This window comes from Colius striatus, chromosome 8 (genome assembly GCF_028858725.1).
Source record: "Colius striatus isolate bColStr4 chromosome 8, bColStr4.1.hap1, whole genome shotgun sequence".
In the NCBI taxonomy this organism is placed as follows: domain Eukaryota; kingdom Metazoa; phylum Chordata; class Aves; order Coliiformes; family Coliidae; genus Colius; species Colius striatus.
In genome coordinates, this window is record NC_084766.1 from 17,089,757 (window position 1) to 17,109,198 (window position 19,442).

At 37.8% G+C, this 19,442-nt stretch overlaps 1 protein-coding gene across 1 annotated transcript in view; it reads left to right on the top strand.

The window, feature by feature from the left end:
- The window catches only part of PCDH15 (protocadherin related 15), a 495,784-nt gene that overhangs the window by 328,476 nt on the left and 147,866 nt on the right, over positions 1–19,442 (top strand). The window contains exons 15-17 of the mRNA XM_062000927.1: positions 1,932–2,064; positions 7,632–7,711; positions 13,413–13,506. Coding sequence (XP_061856911.1) covers positions 1,932–2,064; positions 7,632–7,711; positions 13,413–13,506 — 307 coding nt within the window. The remainder of the gene's footprint in view (positions 1–1,931; positions 2,065–7,631; positions 7,712–13,412; positions 13,507–19,442) is intronic.

The following is a 19,442-nucleotide window of genomic DNA, read 5'->3' on the forward strand; positions in this document are numbered from 1 at the left end:
CTGATTCGGGGTCTTTAGCAAAATGAGTCTCTGCCCCTGATGCGGAGTCTTTAATGAAATGCAAACAAAACTCAGCTTCACCGGTCCTCTCCACAGGATGCAGGGGAGTCTCTGCTCCAGTACACCTCCTCCTCTCTCTCCTCACTGACCTTGGAGTCTGCATGGTTGCTTCTCTTGTTCTTCCCACTCCTTGCACAACCACCAGCCAGAAAAGAAGGGACAGAAGAAGGAAAAGGAAGAACCCTCCTCTTCCAGCTTCTTCTTAAAAAGTGATCGTGAAGGCATCTAATTGGCTCAGCCCCAGAAGTGGGACTAGCTCAGAGCTGGGGAGAGTTTTGAGCAATTTCTTACATGAGCCATCTTTACAGCACCTTCCCCCTTCCCAGAAATGGCTTAATGTCAAACCGTGATGTCCAATCTAAACCACTCCTGGTGCAACTTTCTCTTATCACTTGTTACTTCAGGGAAGAGACTGACCCCCACCTTACCACAACCACCTTTCAGGTAGCTGCACTGAGTGATTCATGTCTCCCCTCAGGCTCCTCTTCTCCAGGCTGAACACCCCCAGTTACCTCAAGCTGCCTCTCATCAGACTTGTGCTTAAAACATAGCTATCTGTCATGGTGTCACAGTATTTTTCTTCTCAGCTCCCATCATTTGCATGGAGTTCTAAAACCTGCTGGCAAAGGGCGGTGGGAAGCATCTGAAACAGCAGTGGCTGTGGTCAGAATCCTGTATGGCTAATTGGAAATATCTCTCAGTGGTGTGTCATTTTGGTATTTAACAGTTAACACAGAAGCTGTTTCCACTGTAAGATATCTGCTGATTTCTCACAGGAGTCTCTAAAAATGCTCTAAATTCAGTAGTTCTGCAAGAAGCAGTTCATTGGGTATTTGTGTTTTTCCTTTCATGCTACCCTGTCCAATAAAAAAAAAAAAAAAAAAAAGAAGGGGGGAACAAATCACTTGGTTGTGAAATTATTTCTCTCCTGCAACCCTAAAGTCTAAGATTTACCAAGTCAATGGAGGAAGACTGCACTTGCAGTATGATGCTTGCTGTCCTGAGGATTTTGTTCTGGGACAGCAGTACTGTTTTAACATACCGGAGAGAAAACAGGTGGGGTAACTGAGCAAAGATGCAAGAGAAGAATCCCTTTAAACCAGATTTTAAATCTGTCTGCCTCAGAGAGACTTTTGGCTCCTTTTCCCAGTTTGGAGCAACTGAACAGCAAGTGTGTCCACAGCATGATCTTTCCAGGGTCTGTAGTGAGGTATAGTATTCCCAGAAGAGTCTTCAACTTGCAAACTGGAATGCTCTTTGCAGGATGTTTGGGTTAGGGCTTCAGTGCAGTTGGAGATTTGCCAGGTTTCCTTGGTGGGTGTGGTAGTCTCTTTAATTGCCATGCCTCACCAGTCTGAAGTGGACTTGGGTGAACCACAGTATGGATGCAGCCTATTAGTAGAGTTGTGTATGCCAGTCTTCTCACAGCATTATCCTTTCTGCCAACGTTTTCTATTCTCTCTCTTCCAAAGAAAGTCAGCAAACTGCAAAACAGCAGGGATGCTCCAGGGATGAACATTGTGCATGACAGAAGTAGTTGCCATCTCAGAATTTGTCATGCTCACCTAGAGGACCAGTGGATTAGGAGTCAACTTTGTATGTGGAGTGCGCACTGATATCTTACTGCCTTGTTTTTCGAAGAACACTTGGGCTACCTTTAAACAAATTATTTAGCTTTTCTTCTCTTAATGTGACAGCCTGCTTTATGCTTGATACAGAATGAAAAATAGGTCCTGAAGTTTTTAAAAGAGCAAAGGGAGCTTGTTAGAGCTCGAGAACACACAATATAGAAAGTAGACATTGTTGGTTGCCTGGTGTTTGTCAATTTATTGGTTTTGACTAGCTTTGACTTTTTTTTTCTTGCATTGCAGGAGCTCTATTACTACTGTTTACATTGAGGTCCTTCCACCCAACAACCAGAGCCCTCCCCGCTTTCCCCAGCTGATGTACAGCCTTGAAGTCAGTGAGGCCATGAGAATTGGAGCCGTTTTGTTAAACCTGCAGGTACAGATGCTTCTCTGTAAGCTTTTAACACATTCCTTCTGTTTATGCCCATGCCATGCAGAACCCAGTCCGTGCATACAGAGGAAAAGGATAATTTACAGGAAAAGGATTATTTAATTGTAATAAACAGCCTTTTTTACATAGATCATGTAGAAAAAGTGATTGCTTCAACATTTCTGTAACTTTTTTTCTGTTAAATGTGCTAAAAGATACTATAAGCTGCATATAGGTCTGAAGTAGATGGGGAAAAAAAACCCCATAAATGGCTCAAAATTGAAAGGCATGTGATTTCTTATATTAAAATCTATATATATACCTTTGCCAGTACATCAGAATTATTTAGGACCTTCCACATCTAGTTCACATAGAATTTCAGCAAAGTTTTTGGCAGTCAACCACCTTTAGCCTGCTGTTTTTCAAAAGCATATAAAGATATTTCCTACCTTTGGTGTGTGTAACAACTGCTCGTAACAGGCTAACAAGAAGCAGAGGTCTCAGGGCTAACTGACCAATCAATATAGCTCTGCCAATGGCAGTAGTTAAAGCATGAGTCAAGTATTGCGTGTAAATAAAGCTGCATGGCCATAGTTTACAGCCCCAGTTTGCTTTTCAGTGTGCTGCTGCATGGTTAATTTATCAGCTTTCTCGTATCTCGTTTACTGTTCCCAAAGCATCTGCTGCATTGTTGTCTGTCTGCATGTCTTGAAAGCCAGCTGTGCAAAACAGGCAGATAAATTACAGCTCGGTAGATGATTTGGGGGAGGTACAGGAACTTAATAATATTATGAAATAATTATGGTCTTAAGTCTAAAACAATAAACTCAGTATAGCATGCTCCCCTGAGCATGGTTCTTGTAAGTCTTATCGCATGATTCGGACTTCAGTTAAAGTCTTTCAAAGGAGGAAGGCTGAAGATAGCTGAGCTAAACAGAAACCATAGAGAGCTAGAGCCTTGTGTGCTTTAAGTCACTGTGGCACTCTTGAAATCTGTTGAACTCAGTGGAATTAGGTCATTTCCTATCAGCTTCAGCGTGGGGTCCTGTATGTTTTGCATATTCACTAAATGCACAGGAAGAAAAAAGTAATTAAAACCAATGTGTGTGGAATAAAGGAACTCTAATTGAGTCACTGATGCAGGTGAATAGATAAGTTTCTATTAAAATAATTTGCTGAGGAAAGATGAAGATTATTATGGATGGTTAAGCTGATAAAGTCACCTGTGCAGAGGGAGGATGACTCATTTAGCTTAGTGCTCAAAATTTAATGGCTGCAGTGAGTTCAGAATTGAAGAGCTGTGCTGTTCAGGAGCCTTCTCCTCCCTGTTAGGGAGATGCTTGGTTTTGGAAACCCCAAATGTAAAGGAAGCCGAGAGCATGCTGAGATACAGAAACTTGTGTATTTACTTGATGAGTGTTGGAATTTATGACTGATGTCCCAAGTGATCTTTGGAGGTAGAAAAACTATTATCCAGTTTCAGTATTTAAGGGGTTTATGCCGTATAAATGTGTTTAGAAAGTGAACTTCATTGTTGGAATAATACATCTGCTATCGTGTTTCACTAAACCGGAAACATTTTGCCTAGATTTTTGTTTTGTTTTCAAATGGTCCTTGGTAAGGAATGCTGAGTAAATGTGGGAGAGAGAGAGCTTGTGCCAGGCAGGGCAGGGGAGATAGAAAAAGGTCATGCCAGCTACTCTCCTCCTAGTTTAGAGGCTGGGGACCATTTTGGTGATACAGCAGTGGATCTTCTCATACCCCAAATCCCCAGAAATGACAAGTTACTGTGTTTGTGGAAGACTGAAATGCATTGTTTCCAAGAGCCTTGGAAATGCATAAAAAATGTTGTATTCTACTTCTTGTTACTGCAATGTATATTTATCTTGTGTTACCAGTATGCTATTAATGACTTGAGTTCAGATAGACAATTTCTGTTGCAGTGTGGATGCATTGTCTCCCTAGTGCAATTTCAACTGCCTCATTCTGCATTAATACACCCATCTGTATTAAAGGAGTATATTTCTGTCTTCATCTTTTTTTACTCTCTATGTAAATGTACTGTAGCCAGTACATTTTAAACATTCATAAACTGAGTATTTAAACATATGAAATCTTGTGCTGTCTTTTCCAGGCAAACGTAAAGTTTGCCATTTAGGCATCTTGGGGATTTTATGTGGAATTTTAACAGTAGCTTAAGCTGTTGCCTGTGTTCCATTAGTAATATAGAATATTGCCAAACTTCACATATTTAACAAGTGTTTTCACATATAAATTTTCACACTTTTTTCATTCATGAGTAGTTTTATCAGTATATTAAATGTTTTACACTTAAGATATATTTGGTTGGTGTGGTAGGGTTAAGAGTTTAGGGTTTTGTGACTCCCTTAATGTTTTATTTGCATTGCATACCAGCATGGAGATTACAAGTGGGAGAGGGCAAGCAAGTTATTTTAAATATTCTCAGGTTAGCAAATCTGAACATCTGCAAAACATCAGTGTCAACAACAATGCAAGTGCAATTGTTTTAAATTTGCCTTTAAATATACACATTTTAAAAATAAAATTTACTTTCTTGTTTTCCATCTAAATTTTTCATGCAGATGATGGAAGGTTGTATTTTTTCTCATACTATTATTTATTTTATATTGTACCCTGTTGATTGTGACTGGTGTTTTAATTAACAATGTTTGAGATTAAGTAATGCAATATTAAATGATCTACACAGCATTAATTTGTAAATAAACCTCAAAGTTTATTGCATGCCTGGGAGGCATTTATTGCTTCATGTTCTGTCAGCCATTATTAATTAAAGTCTGCAAATAGTGTAATTTTTCCTGGAGTCTGCGAAACAAATAGGACCATTACCACAGTCCAGTCATCTGCTGAACAAGGAACCAATGTGAAAACATTGTGTACAATTTATGAAGTCATGATATGCAGTTCTCCTGAAAAACAGTGTTTTTCTGGTGTACAAAATAGCTTAATTTTCTTTGGTTGTAAAGAAAACAGAAGTTTATAAAAACAATTGGAAACTCTTTTCCCTGATTTTTTTTTAAGTGTGTTGCATGAGGTACATTTTATTTGGACACAAGGAGAGAATGAAATATACTAGAACCAGTCTTTTATTTTCTGTCTTTTTGAGAGTCTCCTGACTTGTTATGAGTGAATGTAGACCATGAACAAACCTCTGAGATACCCTTAAATGTGAAGTGTGGACAGAATGCCCTCTTGGTAAGGTAAAAGAATACAAAGGACCACTAAAGACCGAAGCAACAGAAGTAATAATATGACTCTGGTGATGTAGGGTCCATGGAAGTCCTCAGAGATGCCAACTAGTTAGATTTTCTGCATCTGGTATTTGTATAGTTTCATACTCTTGGCTAACAATTTTTCACTTGTCTGTAACAAGTTAGATACTGGCTGTTCTCATCTTCAGAGTAAGAAACTGAATTCCACTCACTCCCCTCAATGTGATTTTATAAGCAAACTTCCTATTCCGTGATTGATGGTGTTAGTGAAAATACTGATAGGTGTTGAAAGAAATACACATACCTCTGCAGAACTTAGTCAGTGCTAAATGCTCTCTGCTGCCTGACCTTAATTTATATGATCAGTTTTATTCTTGCTTAATCCCATCTTTCATTTGAAGACCACATTGTCTGAACTCATTTGTGATGGTGTCACCTAAGGCAATGTGAAAAGCCTTACTTAAGTCTAACATAGTATATCTACAGCATTTTCTCTACTTCTAAGACATGTTGTCTTGCTGTAAAAGAAGATTAGATTGCTTTGGCATACTTTATTCTTGAGAAATTTAGCTTTCAGTTATCCATCTCCATATTGTCATTGCAGGTACTTGCAAATAATTTGATTGTTTATGGTTTTCTGGGAATTGAGCTCTACCTGTCTGGTCTGTGATTTCCCATCTCATTCCTCTGTTAAAGATGTACCTTGTATTTGCCCTTCATCATGTTTGTCCTGTGTGAGTTTTCAAAGAAAAGTGCAAATGGCTTTGAGATTGCTTCAGCCCATGTTTTTATACACTAGAATGAATTTCATCAGTCTTTAATTTCAGCAAATGATTTAAAGATACTCTACTTTTGTACATATTCTCTGCCTTATTCCTTCCCTATTTTCATCTGAGATTTTACCCCTTTGTTGCCACAGTTAGTTTTGTTTACTGCTCAACTGCAGCTGAAACACAAAAAGTGTTAACTCTTTGACCTTCTCAACATCATCCTTTCTCCTTTCATACTGTGAAAAGGTACCAGGCTCCTCAAGTTTCCTCTATGATTTAATTGTCTCTTTGTCATCCTTTGTAGTCTTGTCTGTTTCTATTACAGTTCTGCCTTGACTTTTTCTGGCTTTGGCCTCATATAGTTGATCTGGCTTTTTCTTTGTACTGGTACCCTCATCTGACTTAGCCACTATTTTCTCTATGTTTCCTTTATTCAAGGCAAGTTGGTTTCCGCACTCTGCAATAGTTTGTGCTTCTCTTAATGTTGCAGGGTGTATGTGTTGGTTTTTCTCTTGTTTTTCTTCTTTTCATCTCAGAACTGCTATTTAGATGGTTAGCCCAGAGATACATAATTCTTGACTCTGGTCTACAGCAAACGCTTACAGAAAGTAGATAAGAAAAAGGATGATTATTGAAAGATGAGAAACACAAAAATACTTTCTCCGTATTTCCTTTTTTATTTTGACCTGTTTCCTAGTAAATTCTGTCTACTGTTGTTTGGACATGTTGGCTGGCCTTCTTACAATTCTCACGGCAGTGTTTTTATTGTTTTTCCTACAATAACATACTTACTCACTTTGGACTTCAAATACTGAATAGATGTAACTGTGAGGCTGGATTTTTTCTGAAAAGCACCTAACGGTCTTGTTGGGAAAAAGGTGTGTGTACACTTGACCAAAAGAAAGTAACAATTACCTGGCATAATTGTGTCAATTTTGGAAATAAATTAGCTGAAGCTTAACTTCAGAAGTAGTTTGTTCAACTTCTGAAAAGCTTTCCGGTCATCTAGTAGGTGGAATGTACTTGTTTTGGTGGAGATTCTCAAACGTCTCATTCTGATCTTCATCCCCCAAAAGCAAATTACTGTGGAGAGTTCTGCAATGTCTACACTAGTCAGTGGAACAGCAGGAAAAGGATTGGGTAAAGCAACAGGAAGAAGAATCTGGATAAAAAATGGAAATGAAGAATAGGAATAAAAGAAACAAAACTTCAGTCTGATCAGTCTGTAGTGGCACAAAAAGTAATTGAATAAAGCCTGAATTTCATACTTGTGATGCTATGGGCTTGCATATAGTAGTAGTTTAAAAGCCTATGTTCATGATATTGTTGTTCCTCTGTAGCTTAAGAATTTTGATGTGCTGTAGCACATCTTAAGAAGCCTGTCTGTAGTTGCCACTGTTGCCTTAGAAATCAAGAGATTGGTGTCATTCCTGTAGATAACTTGAATAGAACCTCAGGAGTTAATTTTCCAGTTTATAACTGAAGGAAAGAAAAGAAAGCTTTGTAACTGACTTAAGTTTATCCTCTTTTTTTTTTTTTTTTTTTCATAAAGGCTTTTGATAGAGAGGGTGACCCTATAAGATACCTCATTCAGAATGGAGATCCTCAACAAGTTTTTAATCTCTCTCAAAGGTAAGTGGAAAACCCTTAGAAAATAGACTTGTAACTTTTCAGTCAAGTGAATATGTGGGCTGAGAGCAAAATAAAAGACTTGTAATCAGATATATTCAGCTGTTCCTTAGATTGGCTCTTAGACATTAATGAGAGCTCTGTGAATGATACTGCACTCTGGAGTTTTTCACAGGGGACTATTTATTTATTTTAAAGACTTTAGTAGGTAAAACTCACCGAGGTGGAAACATTCTATTTAAAAGAGTGACCAGGGATTAATTAAAAACCTTATACTTGTCAGCTCTTGACTAATGACAGGGATGATTTTTGCTTTAGTTTCCTGCCTACTAGTGTTTTAGTTTGTGGTGGAAAGTCTTTTGAGAATTGTTCAAAACCTCTATTCTTTGAATTGAATCCCAACTTAGAGTTAGAAAGAGAAGATACATTATGAAATTATAAGCTCCAGATACATCTCTGCATCTCCCACCACTCCCTTCATTTTACCCAAGCAGCTATTGCTCACACTCCAAAGTATTTTCTTTTCTTTATAAGAAGAAGGGAGGGTGATGAGCTTACTTCTCATAGTAGATGATGGGACAGAAGTAACTTGGGACTGATTTTTTTCATGGGGCAGGTATTATTGCAAGAAATTGTTCTAACTCAGTGTGAGGGAGAGATTGTACTGAAACAGGTCTGTATATTCTGAGTAGGTGCCAGGTGACTTGCTTTGATGTCCTTTCATACACTGACAATAAAATCACTTACAGAACAATGGGAGAGAAAAAAACCCTAGAGATCCCAAGAGATACCAATGCTGTTATCCACCGAGATTGGTGGGCCCTTTAAAATAGAGACTTGTCAGACAAGAAAAGGGACATATTAGAGAGAGGAGACTGTTCTATTGAGGTGGCAGGAGCAGGAACGATTGTTGGGCTGCTGCTTTGATTCCCTGCTTAGGACTGGAGTTTTCAGTGCAAATTGGGAAAGGTATGCTTTGTTCATCAATGCAGGAGAAGCACCAGGAATCTTAGCTCCAGAACAGCACACATTTGTATAGTTTCCTGCATAAGACACGCTAACAATTCTCCCCTTAAAAGAAAGAAACTTGCTTTGACATACACTGTGATCTTTAGAACTTGAATAATGTGCCTGGCTACATCTGAGATGCTACAAAGGGGGGTTACTCAGCAGGTAGTTGTTTTCTATTGTTTCTGCTTATCACAGCTGTTCCAATTACACCTTAGAAAAATCCTGATAATTCTTCCTAACAGAGAGACTTTAAAAATATGTGCAAATTCAGGCCGACTTCTGGCCTGCCAAACCTGTGGCATTAAGGTATTGCAGAAGTTGGATCCTAGGCTGCTCCTAGGATCAGCTTTAGATGTAAACAGTGTGGCAATATCCAGAAGTCAGGGTCTTAAAGACAGTCTGTTAATTCAGTCTGAAAATGGGTAAGAAATCTCTGGTGTGCTCTCTGAAAGCTGCAGACATAGTATACCCTTATGTGATCATGGGCAGTGTCACAGCAGTTGCAAGTGTCACCTCCTGAGACCTATTTCAGTGGCTGGGAGTCCTCCTCCACCCCACCTGGTCTCTGGAGCCCGTCGTGGGTTGCCTGACTCCCCCAACACATGCCCCGTCCCAGCCTTAAACCACTGACGTATGGGCATCGTGGCACATTGAGGGCTTCAGCACAAACTTTTTGATCTGGTGCCTCTTGGTAAAAAGGTGAGCTCTTTGAAGTATTTTCTCCTCCCTGCTCTCCTAGCATCTATTTTCTTGGTAATTGTTTGTGCAAAGTTTTCTTCAGCCTTTTGCATGGTTTTTTTGCTTCGTGCTGAAATGTCTTCATGGGAGATTAAAGTAGGATTAATATTAAACAAAGCATATAGCTAATGTAAGTGACATATTAATGCTACAGGAATTTATCTCAAATGTTACTTAAATACATTTTTAGATACTTTAAGGTCAGGGTGGAGACAACACAATTCTTCCTTTTTCTCGTCTGAATTATTTCCTTGCATCCTGGAGCATGTCAGTTAATCCCAGTGCAGTTCTCTAACTGGCAACATAAATTCTGAATATTACCAGTTTTGCATCTACCTGCAAGATCTCCTTTATCCTCAATCTGAGGATTCAGAGATGGTTTTGTTCCTTCATCTTTGGCAACACATCTTCAGCATGATCTGTAGTAATTCAGTACCTCCTTATGCTCTCCAGGGAAAGTGATGATTAAATTAGCCTGTCTTTTGAATTGTGTTTGTCTATTGCTGCAGAGACTGTAGATTGCAATTGTTCAAGTGATAGGAAGAAGGAGATAAAAAGGTGATATGATACAAAAATATTGGAGAAATTTCAATGAGTACATGCAGCTAAAGGTCAGTGTTAGTAAAGTAGTATTCATTGTCAATATTTTATTCTTAGCTCCACTTAGATTTTTTTTTGTAAATACTTTACCACAGAACTATTTTTATGTTTTATTCACCATTCCTTTCCTAAATAATTCTTCTGATCATATTTTATTTCAATGTCTTGAACAAAGGCTGAAAAAAAGATATTAACTGTTATGATAGCTAATTGATTTGCAGAAACACTGGGAAATAAGAGAACTGTTAAAATGTACAGCATGGCTTTGTATTTTGTGTCAGTTTATAATACAGCTGACTTTCCTATAGCTCTCAAAGGAAGTTACTGCATTTCTCAGCAGTGTTACTACTGCTTTGGTGTCTGCTATTTTTAAATTATAAAAAGTTTAGTTTGGAAGTTAAATGGTCTTTAGTAGTATAACAAAAATATTAATTCAGCTCAACTGAAAATTCCGTAGTAGAAAACAGTATGTAAGGCTGGAGGCAAAAATGAGGTACACAGTGTTACTAATTTGCCAGACACAATTTACAGGATAGGTTACTGGAAAGCCCACCACTTTTACACTCATTGCATTCCTGACAGCATGTATGTATGCAAAGCTACAAATTTACTGTTATTTACTGTTAGTCTAATTAAAGTCTTAATGGTCTAATCAAATGATGTTTAGTTGTTCCATTATGACACTAATGCAATTAGCTAAAATTGCAAATATATTTGTGTTTTATTATGTGTGTGTTTGTGTAAATTAAAAAGATATATCATATGTCTTTATATATGCAATTTTAACATCTGTCTGCAATCATATATATGTATGCATACACATATATTTTCATTGTATACAGCTATATATATGACTGTACCTATATGTAGCTATATATATTTCTGTGTGTAAGTTGCTCTTACATCTGAACTTTTACTGCCTGTGATGTCTTTTACATATGTGGATACTTGGTTATTGTTCTCTTTGTGACTCAAAACTAGTTTCGGGCAGCTCCTAAGTTTCTTTATCAGCAGAAGACCATTGGTGAAGTGTTTGTGACCCAGGGGCTGTGATGTCACCCAGTACCTTCACTTTCACTATGCTACGGAACATGCTTGTACTGCTCTCTGGCTAGTTCAGTCTGCACTCAATAACCAGGTTATAGCTACTTACAAAAGATCTAGAAAAATAGATATTACACTATGTAATTGTAGAAAAGTAAGCAAAAGCTAAACCAACATTGCATACCTGCTCACTAAGTAAATGCTGTTTAAAACTAAACCCCACCCCACACCCTGGCTCTTAGCAGACAGGCAAGGCCAGGCAGAGAAGCAGGACAGGTCCTGAGGCCTCATTGTACATTGGCACGAGGCTTGTGGCAGCGTTGCCATATTTACTGGATTACAAAGCCAAACAGAATATTCACGTGCCCCCTTGTTTTTTACCAACCTTCATGAGGTACTTAAGTACAATGGAGTTGCTAGCTTGTCCTTTTTCAGGGAAGTGAAAAAACACATGCCTACATTTTAGCGATATAGCAATGAGGCAAGTTGAGTATAGCATGCCCCAAAATATTCTCTTCTTTGACTTTCTCTTCTTTGATCTTGGATATTATTTTGCCTACTAGCCTTTAAATCCCAGGGAAGAGATATGCTCCCACTCATTCTTTCCACCTAATTCTGTATTATTTATTTGAAGAAACTGCTTGCAATAGTGGCTTGCCAGTAAGTGTTAGTATTTGTCTCTGTTAAAAACAATGTTGGAAAAAAATCTTGGCTCGGAACCAGTTTGTTGAGGTCTTCTCTGAGAGTAAGAATTTACATCAGAAACTGCATCAATTTATAATCTCAAAGAGAAAAAACATCATTAGGTACAGATTATAGACATCCAAGTGTCCTGATGAAGCACGGCTAGTGAGACCTTATGGTTTGATGATACCATTTGATTTGAGTTTGGCTTTTTTGTTTGTTGTAATAAAAAATCTTTCTGAGCAAGTAGCTGTTTAGGTTCTTAGATTAGGAACATAAAATATAAGCTTAACCAATAACATTTATACTCTGCCTGACAAATGCTTGTGTCTGATATACCCATTAAAAATGGAATTACATACAGAAAGTCACAGCATACCTAGATCCCATCCAATGTGGGATGTGCATCCCATGCATGTGCAAAATCATGTGCAGCTACACTTTCCTTCAAACATTAGAAGCCAACTGTGACACTTTTGGAGGGGTTTCATGGGAGAAGCTGCTTAGCCATGCAATGAGAGGATAAATGTCATTCTGGATCCATATTTACTGGTGCGTATTTATTAAACAGCCTGTGAACTGGATGGCATTTGAGATCTCAATTTGTTACATACTTGACTATATTCCAGTAGACACCAACAACCTTAAAACTAAAAGCAGAGTTTTAGGGCTGCTTACAAAAGTGTCACTTGTGCCAGTTCAGTTAAGCAGAGTGTATCTTGCTTAGACAGGATTGTCAAATCAACAGTACTTTATAGATTCTTCCTAATATACAAGTAATGAGTTCTTGGAGAGATCTTGTCTCCGTGATGCTACAGCACACCTCCAAGTCTCTTCTGGACTGATGCATAAGGAAGTGAGATCATCCTAGAAACAAAGTCTAGGTTACTTTCCTTCTCAGCAGTTTCTTTGCCAAGAATTTGCTATGCCTTTAAATAACAATTTTGTAAAGTACTGTTTTGCTTTTTGTGTATATGGCTCCAAATAGACCTTTATCATCTTTATAAAATGGGCATCAGTAATCACAATATCCTGATTAATTTTCCACAACATTTGTGCCTATCTTAATGTTTAATTTTTAGAGAATATTGAGTATCTATGCTTGCACTGAGTGGTCACTGAAAGGTCCTTGCAGCATGTTTACTGCAGTTGCACAATATAGAGGTTAGTAGCCTTTCCCTATAAAACTATGAGGAGACTCAGTACTTTTAAGACCATGCCTTTTGTGTTCCCAGAGTTTACTGCTGCAATCCTCTCAGGGATATCAGGACTCCTCTGTTGTTAATAGACTGGTTCTGATTCTATCTTCTCATTTATTTGCAGCAGTGTAACTTTCTAGCAAGTGAGGATCCTGTGTTCAGCATAATTGTATAATCCTGTAGATCACTAGTTTATTATTTTACTCCTAAATTACACATGTATCGAAGCAGAAAGCAGTGTAAATTGGCTTATCATTTTTATTAGCTTTTACCTACACAAAAGATGCTTTCAGTTGTAATAAAGCCTAAAAAGCTTCTTAACTTACTTAAAGGGAAACATTTGTGTAACGCAAAGTAGCGGAACAAAAGTGCTTGTAGTTACCTTACAACTATTGTGATAACATTTTATGTTTTTGTTTTATTACTAGTTCTGGGCTGCTAACCTTAGGAAAGCCCTTGGACAGAGAAAGCACTGATCGCTATATTCTGATTGTGACAGCCTCAGACGGAAGACCAGATGGGGTGAGTTTCCTGTGAAAGTTTAAGAAAATGGGCTCTTATGGTGTGTAGTTAGGCATTCAAAATGGTCTAATTATAATAGCTTTCTTAAGGGGTCTTGATCAAATATGTCTGTAATCTGCAACAACTTGCCTTTATCTCAGAAAGGTTTTTATTTGTGTAAATAAACCCTGTGTGTCACTGGGGTAACATCTTTGGATCTTGAAACAAAGTGAGTTTGCTGCTACTTTTGCTTTTTGTTATTTCTCATCATTAATGCAGTCAAGCTTTAGTGTTACTCAGATACGTGTACCTTCGGACTGTTTCTTCTCCATCCTATCAAATAACCAGTGTTCCCTCTAACCCTCTGCTAAATATCAGCTACATGGGCAGGTATATTATAGATTTATTTCTCATCTATTCAAATCCATTTAACTTATTTCTGAATTCACACATGAAACCACTGTTCACCTTCAACTTTTTCAGGCTCTCAGCAAAATCTGGACAAGTGCCCATGCCACTTCTCTTAAAAAAGAAAATGTTTTTATCAGGAGTTATTTCTAAGTCTTCTATGTTTGCATTGCTTAGGCATACAGTGATCCCGCAGTCAAACAAACTTTTGTGTTCAGTATAATAAAACTGTGATTTTGAATCTTAATATTAAAAAAATTGAGGGCTATTTATGAATATGTATTTATTTGTCTGGCAGAGGCAATGGAATTATTTTTTCTAAAACTTTGTAGCAATTCCAGTGGAGGAATTTACTGCAGCTGGATTGTGTACATGGGAGTGCAACAGCTCTGATGTGGACTTGTGCTATGGAGGAGAAGTCTCCACATAACTGACTTTAAAATAGCAGCCTATAGGGCAGATGTAAAGTAATATATCCAAATTATCTGGGCTGTTCTAGGAGGCAGTGTTCAACTTTGAGATTGAAACAGAAAAGTCTTTGGCAGTTTGCAAAGGAGTGGTCATGAACACTCTGTGGTTTGGACTCTTACTCTTCCTGTCTTCACCACAGCAGAAGAAAATCTTACATGTTATTTCTGTGACTTGTTTTTTTTTCTCTATTTTACCTTCTTTAGCTGATACGGTTTACCTTCTTGCTCAGTATTTACCCAGATTTTTTTTTTTTCAAACAAAAAAGCCTTTATATGATTCTGTGGCAATATGGAGTAACTTAAAACAGATCCTGCACCTTCTCCATTAAAAGTGTAATTACAGTTGTCTTTAGTAATTCATATTAATATTTGAAGTATTGTTATTTTTTAACTGCTTTCCAGTCTTGATAGCTATGAGTTTAATTGTTTTTGTCTCTAACTTCTAGTTGTGCAATCTGAAATTTAAATAAAAGGCTTACATTCAGTTTTAGACTATGCTATGATACTGAAATACTATCTGGGGCATAAAAGGGCTACCAAAAAGGTATTTCCTCTTCCTTTCATCTAGAGATTTGTTCTCTTTGTCCTGGAACTGAACTGGATGTCTGATCCATTTTAACCCTCAAAAGATAATAGTTTCTTTTTTAATAGAAATTAAATTCATCACAGCATGCTGTTTAACATAAAGTAGATGAATATGGGTTTTGAAGCTCACCTGTGTAAAAACCACTAAAGCTATTGGATTCTTTAGTACTATCTCTGAGTTATGCTGGTGTAGGGTTGATACCTGTTGCAGCAGAAGCCACTGATACTGAAGTCTGTGAGCAATTCAGTAGCCAGCCTGGAGCAAGTAGCAGCAATGTTGTTGGGGACATGGACTGTCCCTTTATTCTTCGTGTGTTGCCTAGCCCAGGGAAGACAGGGCTAAAGGTTCTTAGAGGTGTGGTAATATAAATGAAAACAGTAGCATTCTGAAAGGGAATTGGAATGATATGCAAATTTCAAGATTTTTTTTTTTTTGTGGGATTTTTGTTTAGAGAAAATATTACATAGAGAAATATAGAGAAAATATTATTCTGTGAGAGTGGAATAATGAGAGAGAATGGAATAATGAGAGAATAACGAGAGGCCAAAGAACTATTGTAATGATGATGAAAGGTATTTGTGATTTCCCAATGCTGGCATAAAACTCCTAATTTCTGAATAAGTATATGTGCTTACAGCAGTCACTTGACAGACAGGACAAGGAAAACAGCAGCAGGTTGCTAGACTCTTTGGTACAGAATGCTCTTGATGGAAGGTGTTAAAATGTTCTTAAAAATCTACTCCTCTGCTATATTTTATCTGATTACCTCTTCCAGTACTATATGGGTTTTTTCTTGGAATTTTGTGTCTGCAGGTGTGTATGTTGATTGTTCTCTCGGTGAAAAGTGGTCATATTTTCTACCTTGTGTGTGTTCTCTTTACTACTACTTGGTTTGGGGTCTTCATCATCGTCTCTTACCTGACTGTAGCTCTTGTCTTTTGTTATGTTACTCTCTGCTGGTGGTGGGACACCTGTCTCCTTATAGTTGTCCATCAGTATGGCTTCCTTGACAAGCTGACTTGGCGGCTCTTGCACCCTAAGCGTCTTGGTAACAGTACATGAAAACAAAGGGTTCGGAGTTGGCTGGGCTCCCCAGTATCATGAACAAGGCTGTATAATTATCTCTGCTTTTATTTTTCAAATAGATGAATCAGGGCAGCTCAGTCTTTTAAATTTCCATGCCTTTTTTGTGCCAGTAAACAGTGATTTTGACTAATTTGCAAGGCTTGGTTGTGTCTTTGCACAATTTCTTTGATTTGCAGCTCTTTCAGATTTACTCTCTCTCCTGTTTGACAGACTCCTTCTGGATCAGAGACTCAGTTACAATTGCTAACTGGGAACATGGCAAACTGTTCTAAGGACATGGATGCTTGTTTCAATAAGTCAGTGAAATTTCATAGAGGACCTTTTCTTTTTACCTAGTTTAATTATTCCTACAGCTACAAAACTACTGCCCCTCAAACTAATTCACCCTCTTCTTGTCATCAACATTTGCCTTTTGAACAAGGCTCATTTATTTAAAATTTGACAGGAATTTAAAGGGGAAAAACTTGATTATTGTGTTTTGGGGTTTTTTGATTGATGACTTTTTTTTAAGTTGAATTTTCCTCTTCAATTACAACATGAACATTTGACATTTGTACATTTTTGTTAGGTTTTATGAACAGCAGTCATAGGAATCATAGGATAATTCAATTTGCATAGAGGTGATATTTTAACCTGTTCCTCGAGAGCAGTCACCTATGGTTCCAGCAACAATGTAACTGTGGAGCAGGTTATTAAATTCATAACCTTCAAGTATAAAGGTGTTTAAAGAGCCATGTTAAAACCAAGACATAGTGGAAACAATAAAACATTTTTTGTTGATGTTTCATTCTTATCTGAGAAAGTTCAGTCTTTAATTTCAGACAGTGGATTTTCCTTCAGAAACTGTGAACAGTACTCAAAGCATTTCAGCTAAATTCTTTTGTGAACAAGGATATTTAGCCATTATAACATAGGTTTCAAGTGGGCATGACTTCAGCTTATTTAATTTTTAAATAATACTGTATAAAATAGTTCATTTTAAATGGAATACTTCAGATGGGGAAATATTGCTATGCTTTGAAATTGCTGAAGCTCTCAGAAAGAAACTTACCCATACTATTTTAAAAGTTGTCTGTCTCAAGGTGTTTCTCTTGCCTGTTCAACAGTGCTCTTATCAATCTAAGAATGTTTTTCACCATGGAGATAAGTAAGACTCATTAGGAGGATGAAGCCTGTATTTCAGTACTGAGTCAGCAGTCTCTGGGATCAACTCACCAGAAGAAAAGTGAAAGAAAAGGACAAAGAGATTCATCATCTTTCCTACCTTTAGCACTGATCTAGTTCACATTGATTGCCATCTCCATCCCTGACACCTTTCTTTCTCCAGAGAGACCTGCCAAAATGGATCTTTTTTACTTCTGATACCCCCAGGAGTATTTTTACTTCTTTTTTACTTCTGATACCCCCAGGAGTTTGGAGGTCAGCATGTGGGGCAGCAGGACACTTCCCATTCAGGATTGCATTTTTGCTTGGGGTACAGCACCCCTAGCACCAATATCTTGGCGAGCAATGTTTCTTTCAAGCGCCTTTACTGTAATCATGGTGGTACAAACCATTACCTTTCCTAAACCCACAAATTAATAGACTCCTGATCTTCTAGAGGCTGAAGTCCTGGCCCCCACAGCTGTGTGTCCCATGTGCTCCACTCTGCTGTAAACTTCATGGGATATTGGACTAGTATACAGTATACAATATGGCATCGGCCTTCCTCTTTGTCCTCACTGTTCTCTGGACAAAATTAACTGTTCCCCATCATCATCTATGAAGCCTGAACATATTTTTGCATTTGAAAAATCTTTGGTCCCACACACTTTAATGTTTTTGATGTTTTCATTCTTTTTTTTGTTGTTGTTTTTACTGCTCCTTTTTCTCTGTCATTAATAAAGGGCCTAAGAGACTTTTAACAATGTTGCTATGGCACTAAGTAGTTGAGGTTTCTGTATTCTAAGCCCCAAGGCCTATTTAACTGCCTAATGTTATGTGATGACAGTCAGTTGACACCTTTTGACTTCTGGGGACTGCTTATTCCATCAAAATTAATACAGACCTACTTATGCCTTCACCAAGCAATACAGCTTTCCATTTAGCAGTGTGACCTGACTGACACTGTTTCATCACTTTTGCAAGCCTTAGAATGCTCTTGATTGTTTAAAATGCTCAACTGTGCTTCCCAAGTTATTGTTCTGAGTTGTAACCTGGAGTATTAACAGGCTTGTGGTTTTTCTCTGACCTTGGAATATCATGACCTACCACACATCACTATTAACAATATGACAAAACAAACAATTAAGTATGCATTAATTGAGTAGTCGGGGGAAAAAAAGATATTTCCCTAGTAATGAGAGTTAGTTATAGATGGACAGGAGAATGACACATGAATTAAAAAAGTATATCCAGCTGAAATTGTTGACACAAATTGTGGTGTGTTTGGCTGGGATTTCAGGGCAAGAATTCACATCTCTGCTTTTCAGGGGGAGAAGCTGGAAACAAATATGCATGACTTTGTTAGAAGAAAGAAAAAACCTTCTGTGCTGTTTATTTTTGGCTTGTGTGAATGTTTATGTGTCAGTTCATCTATATAGATAAAACAGCAAGCACCATTGTCTTGTCTTTGGGTGTATTGTGCCATTTAAGCAGAATTCAAACCTCCAAATACAAATGTCTAGGCCTAAAAATATTCACCCAGCATTTCAGAAATATGTTTCTGCCTAAGTCTTGCCAAAACAGATCAACTCAATGCCTAGCTTATAAAGCCATTTGGGAGTTGGTAATTGGTTATTCTTAAAAATTGTTAGTCATACAGGGGCTGTTAACAGCCTCCCACATAGTGACAGCCTTCCTTTTTAGTGTGGCTGAAGAAGGGCAACAACAGTGATGTCCTTTGTGACAGTAATTTCGTGCTACTCAGTAAAATCTGACAAGGGTTCAGGCTGTTTTGCAGTTCTTGGAAAACTCAACCACCAGGCTACTAAACTATTTTGAAAATCCATAAGAAGCTGTTGCCCATCTACTCTTTTGAAGTTGTGCTGTTCAAGGTGTAGTCCAAGATTCTCTGTATAGGAAAGATCAGAGGTAACCTAAGTGTGGGAGGATTTCTCTGAAAGCCAGGAATCCATGATCAGTGCATCTTCTGCACTGAACACTTCATGAAAGAAAAATCAGAATAATTTTAGCACTGCAGTCCCTAGAACTGATTTAGGGCCACATTTCTGGGGGAGATACAGACACCATCAGGCAACCTGAGGAAGGCATCTGAGAGAAAACCATTTTCTCAGTGGGCTGGGCTGGCACAGAGCAGCTGTGTGCTGAATGCAAGGATTGAATTGTCATTTTTTAAAAGACTTAAGTCCTTTTTGTGCTTTCTATATATGGTTCTCAGTACCTAGCACTGGATTCCAAAGTCTACT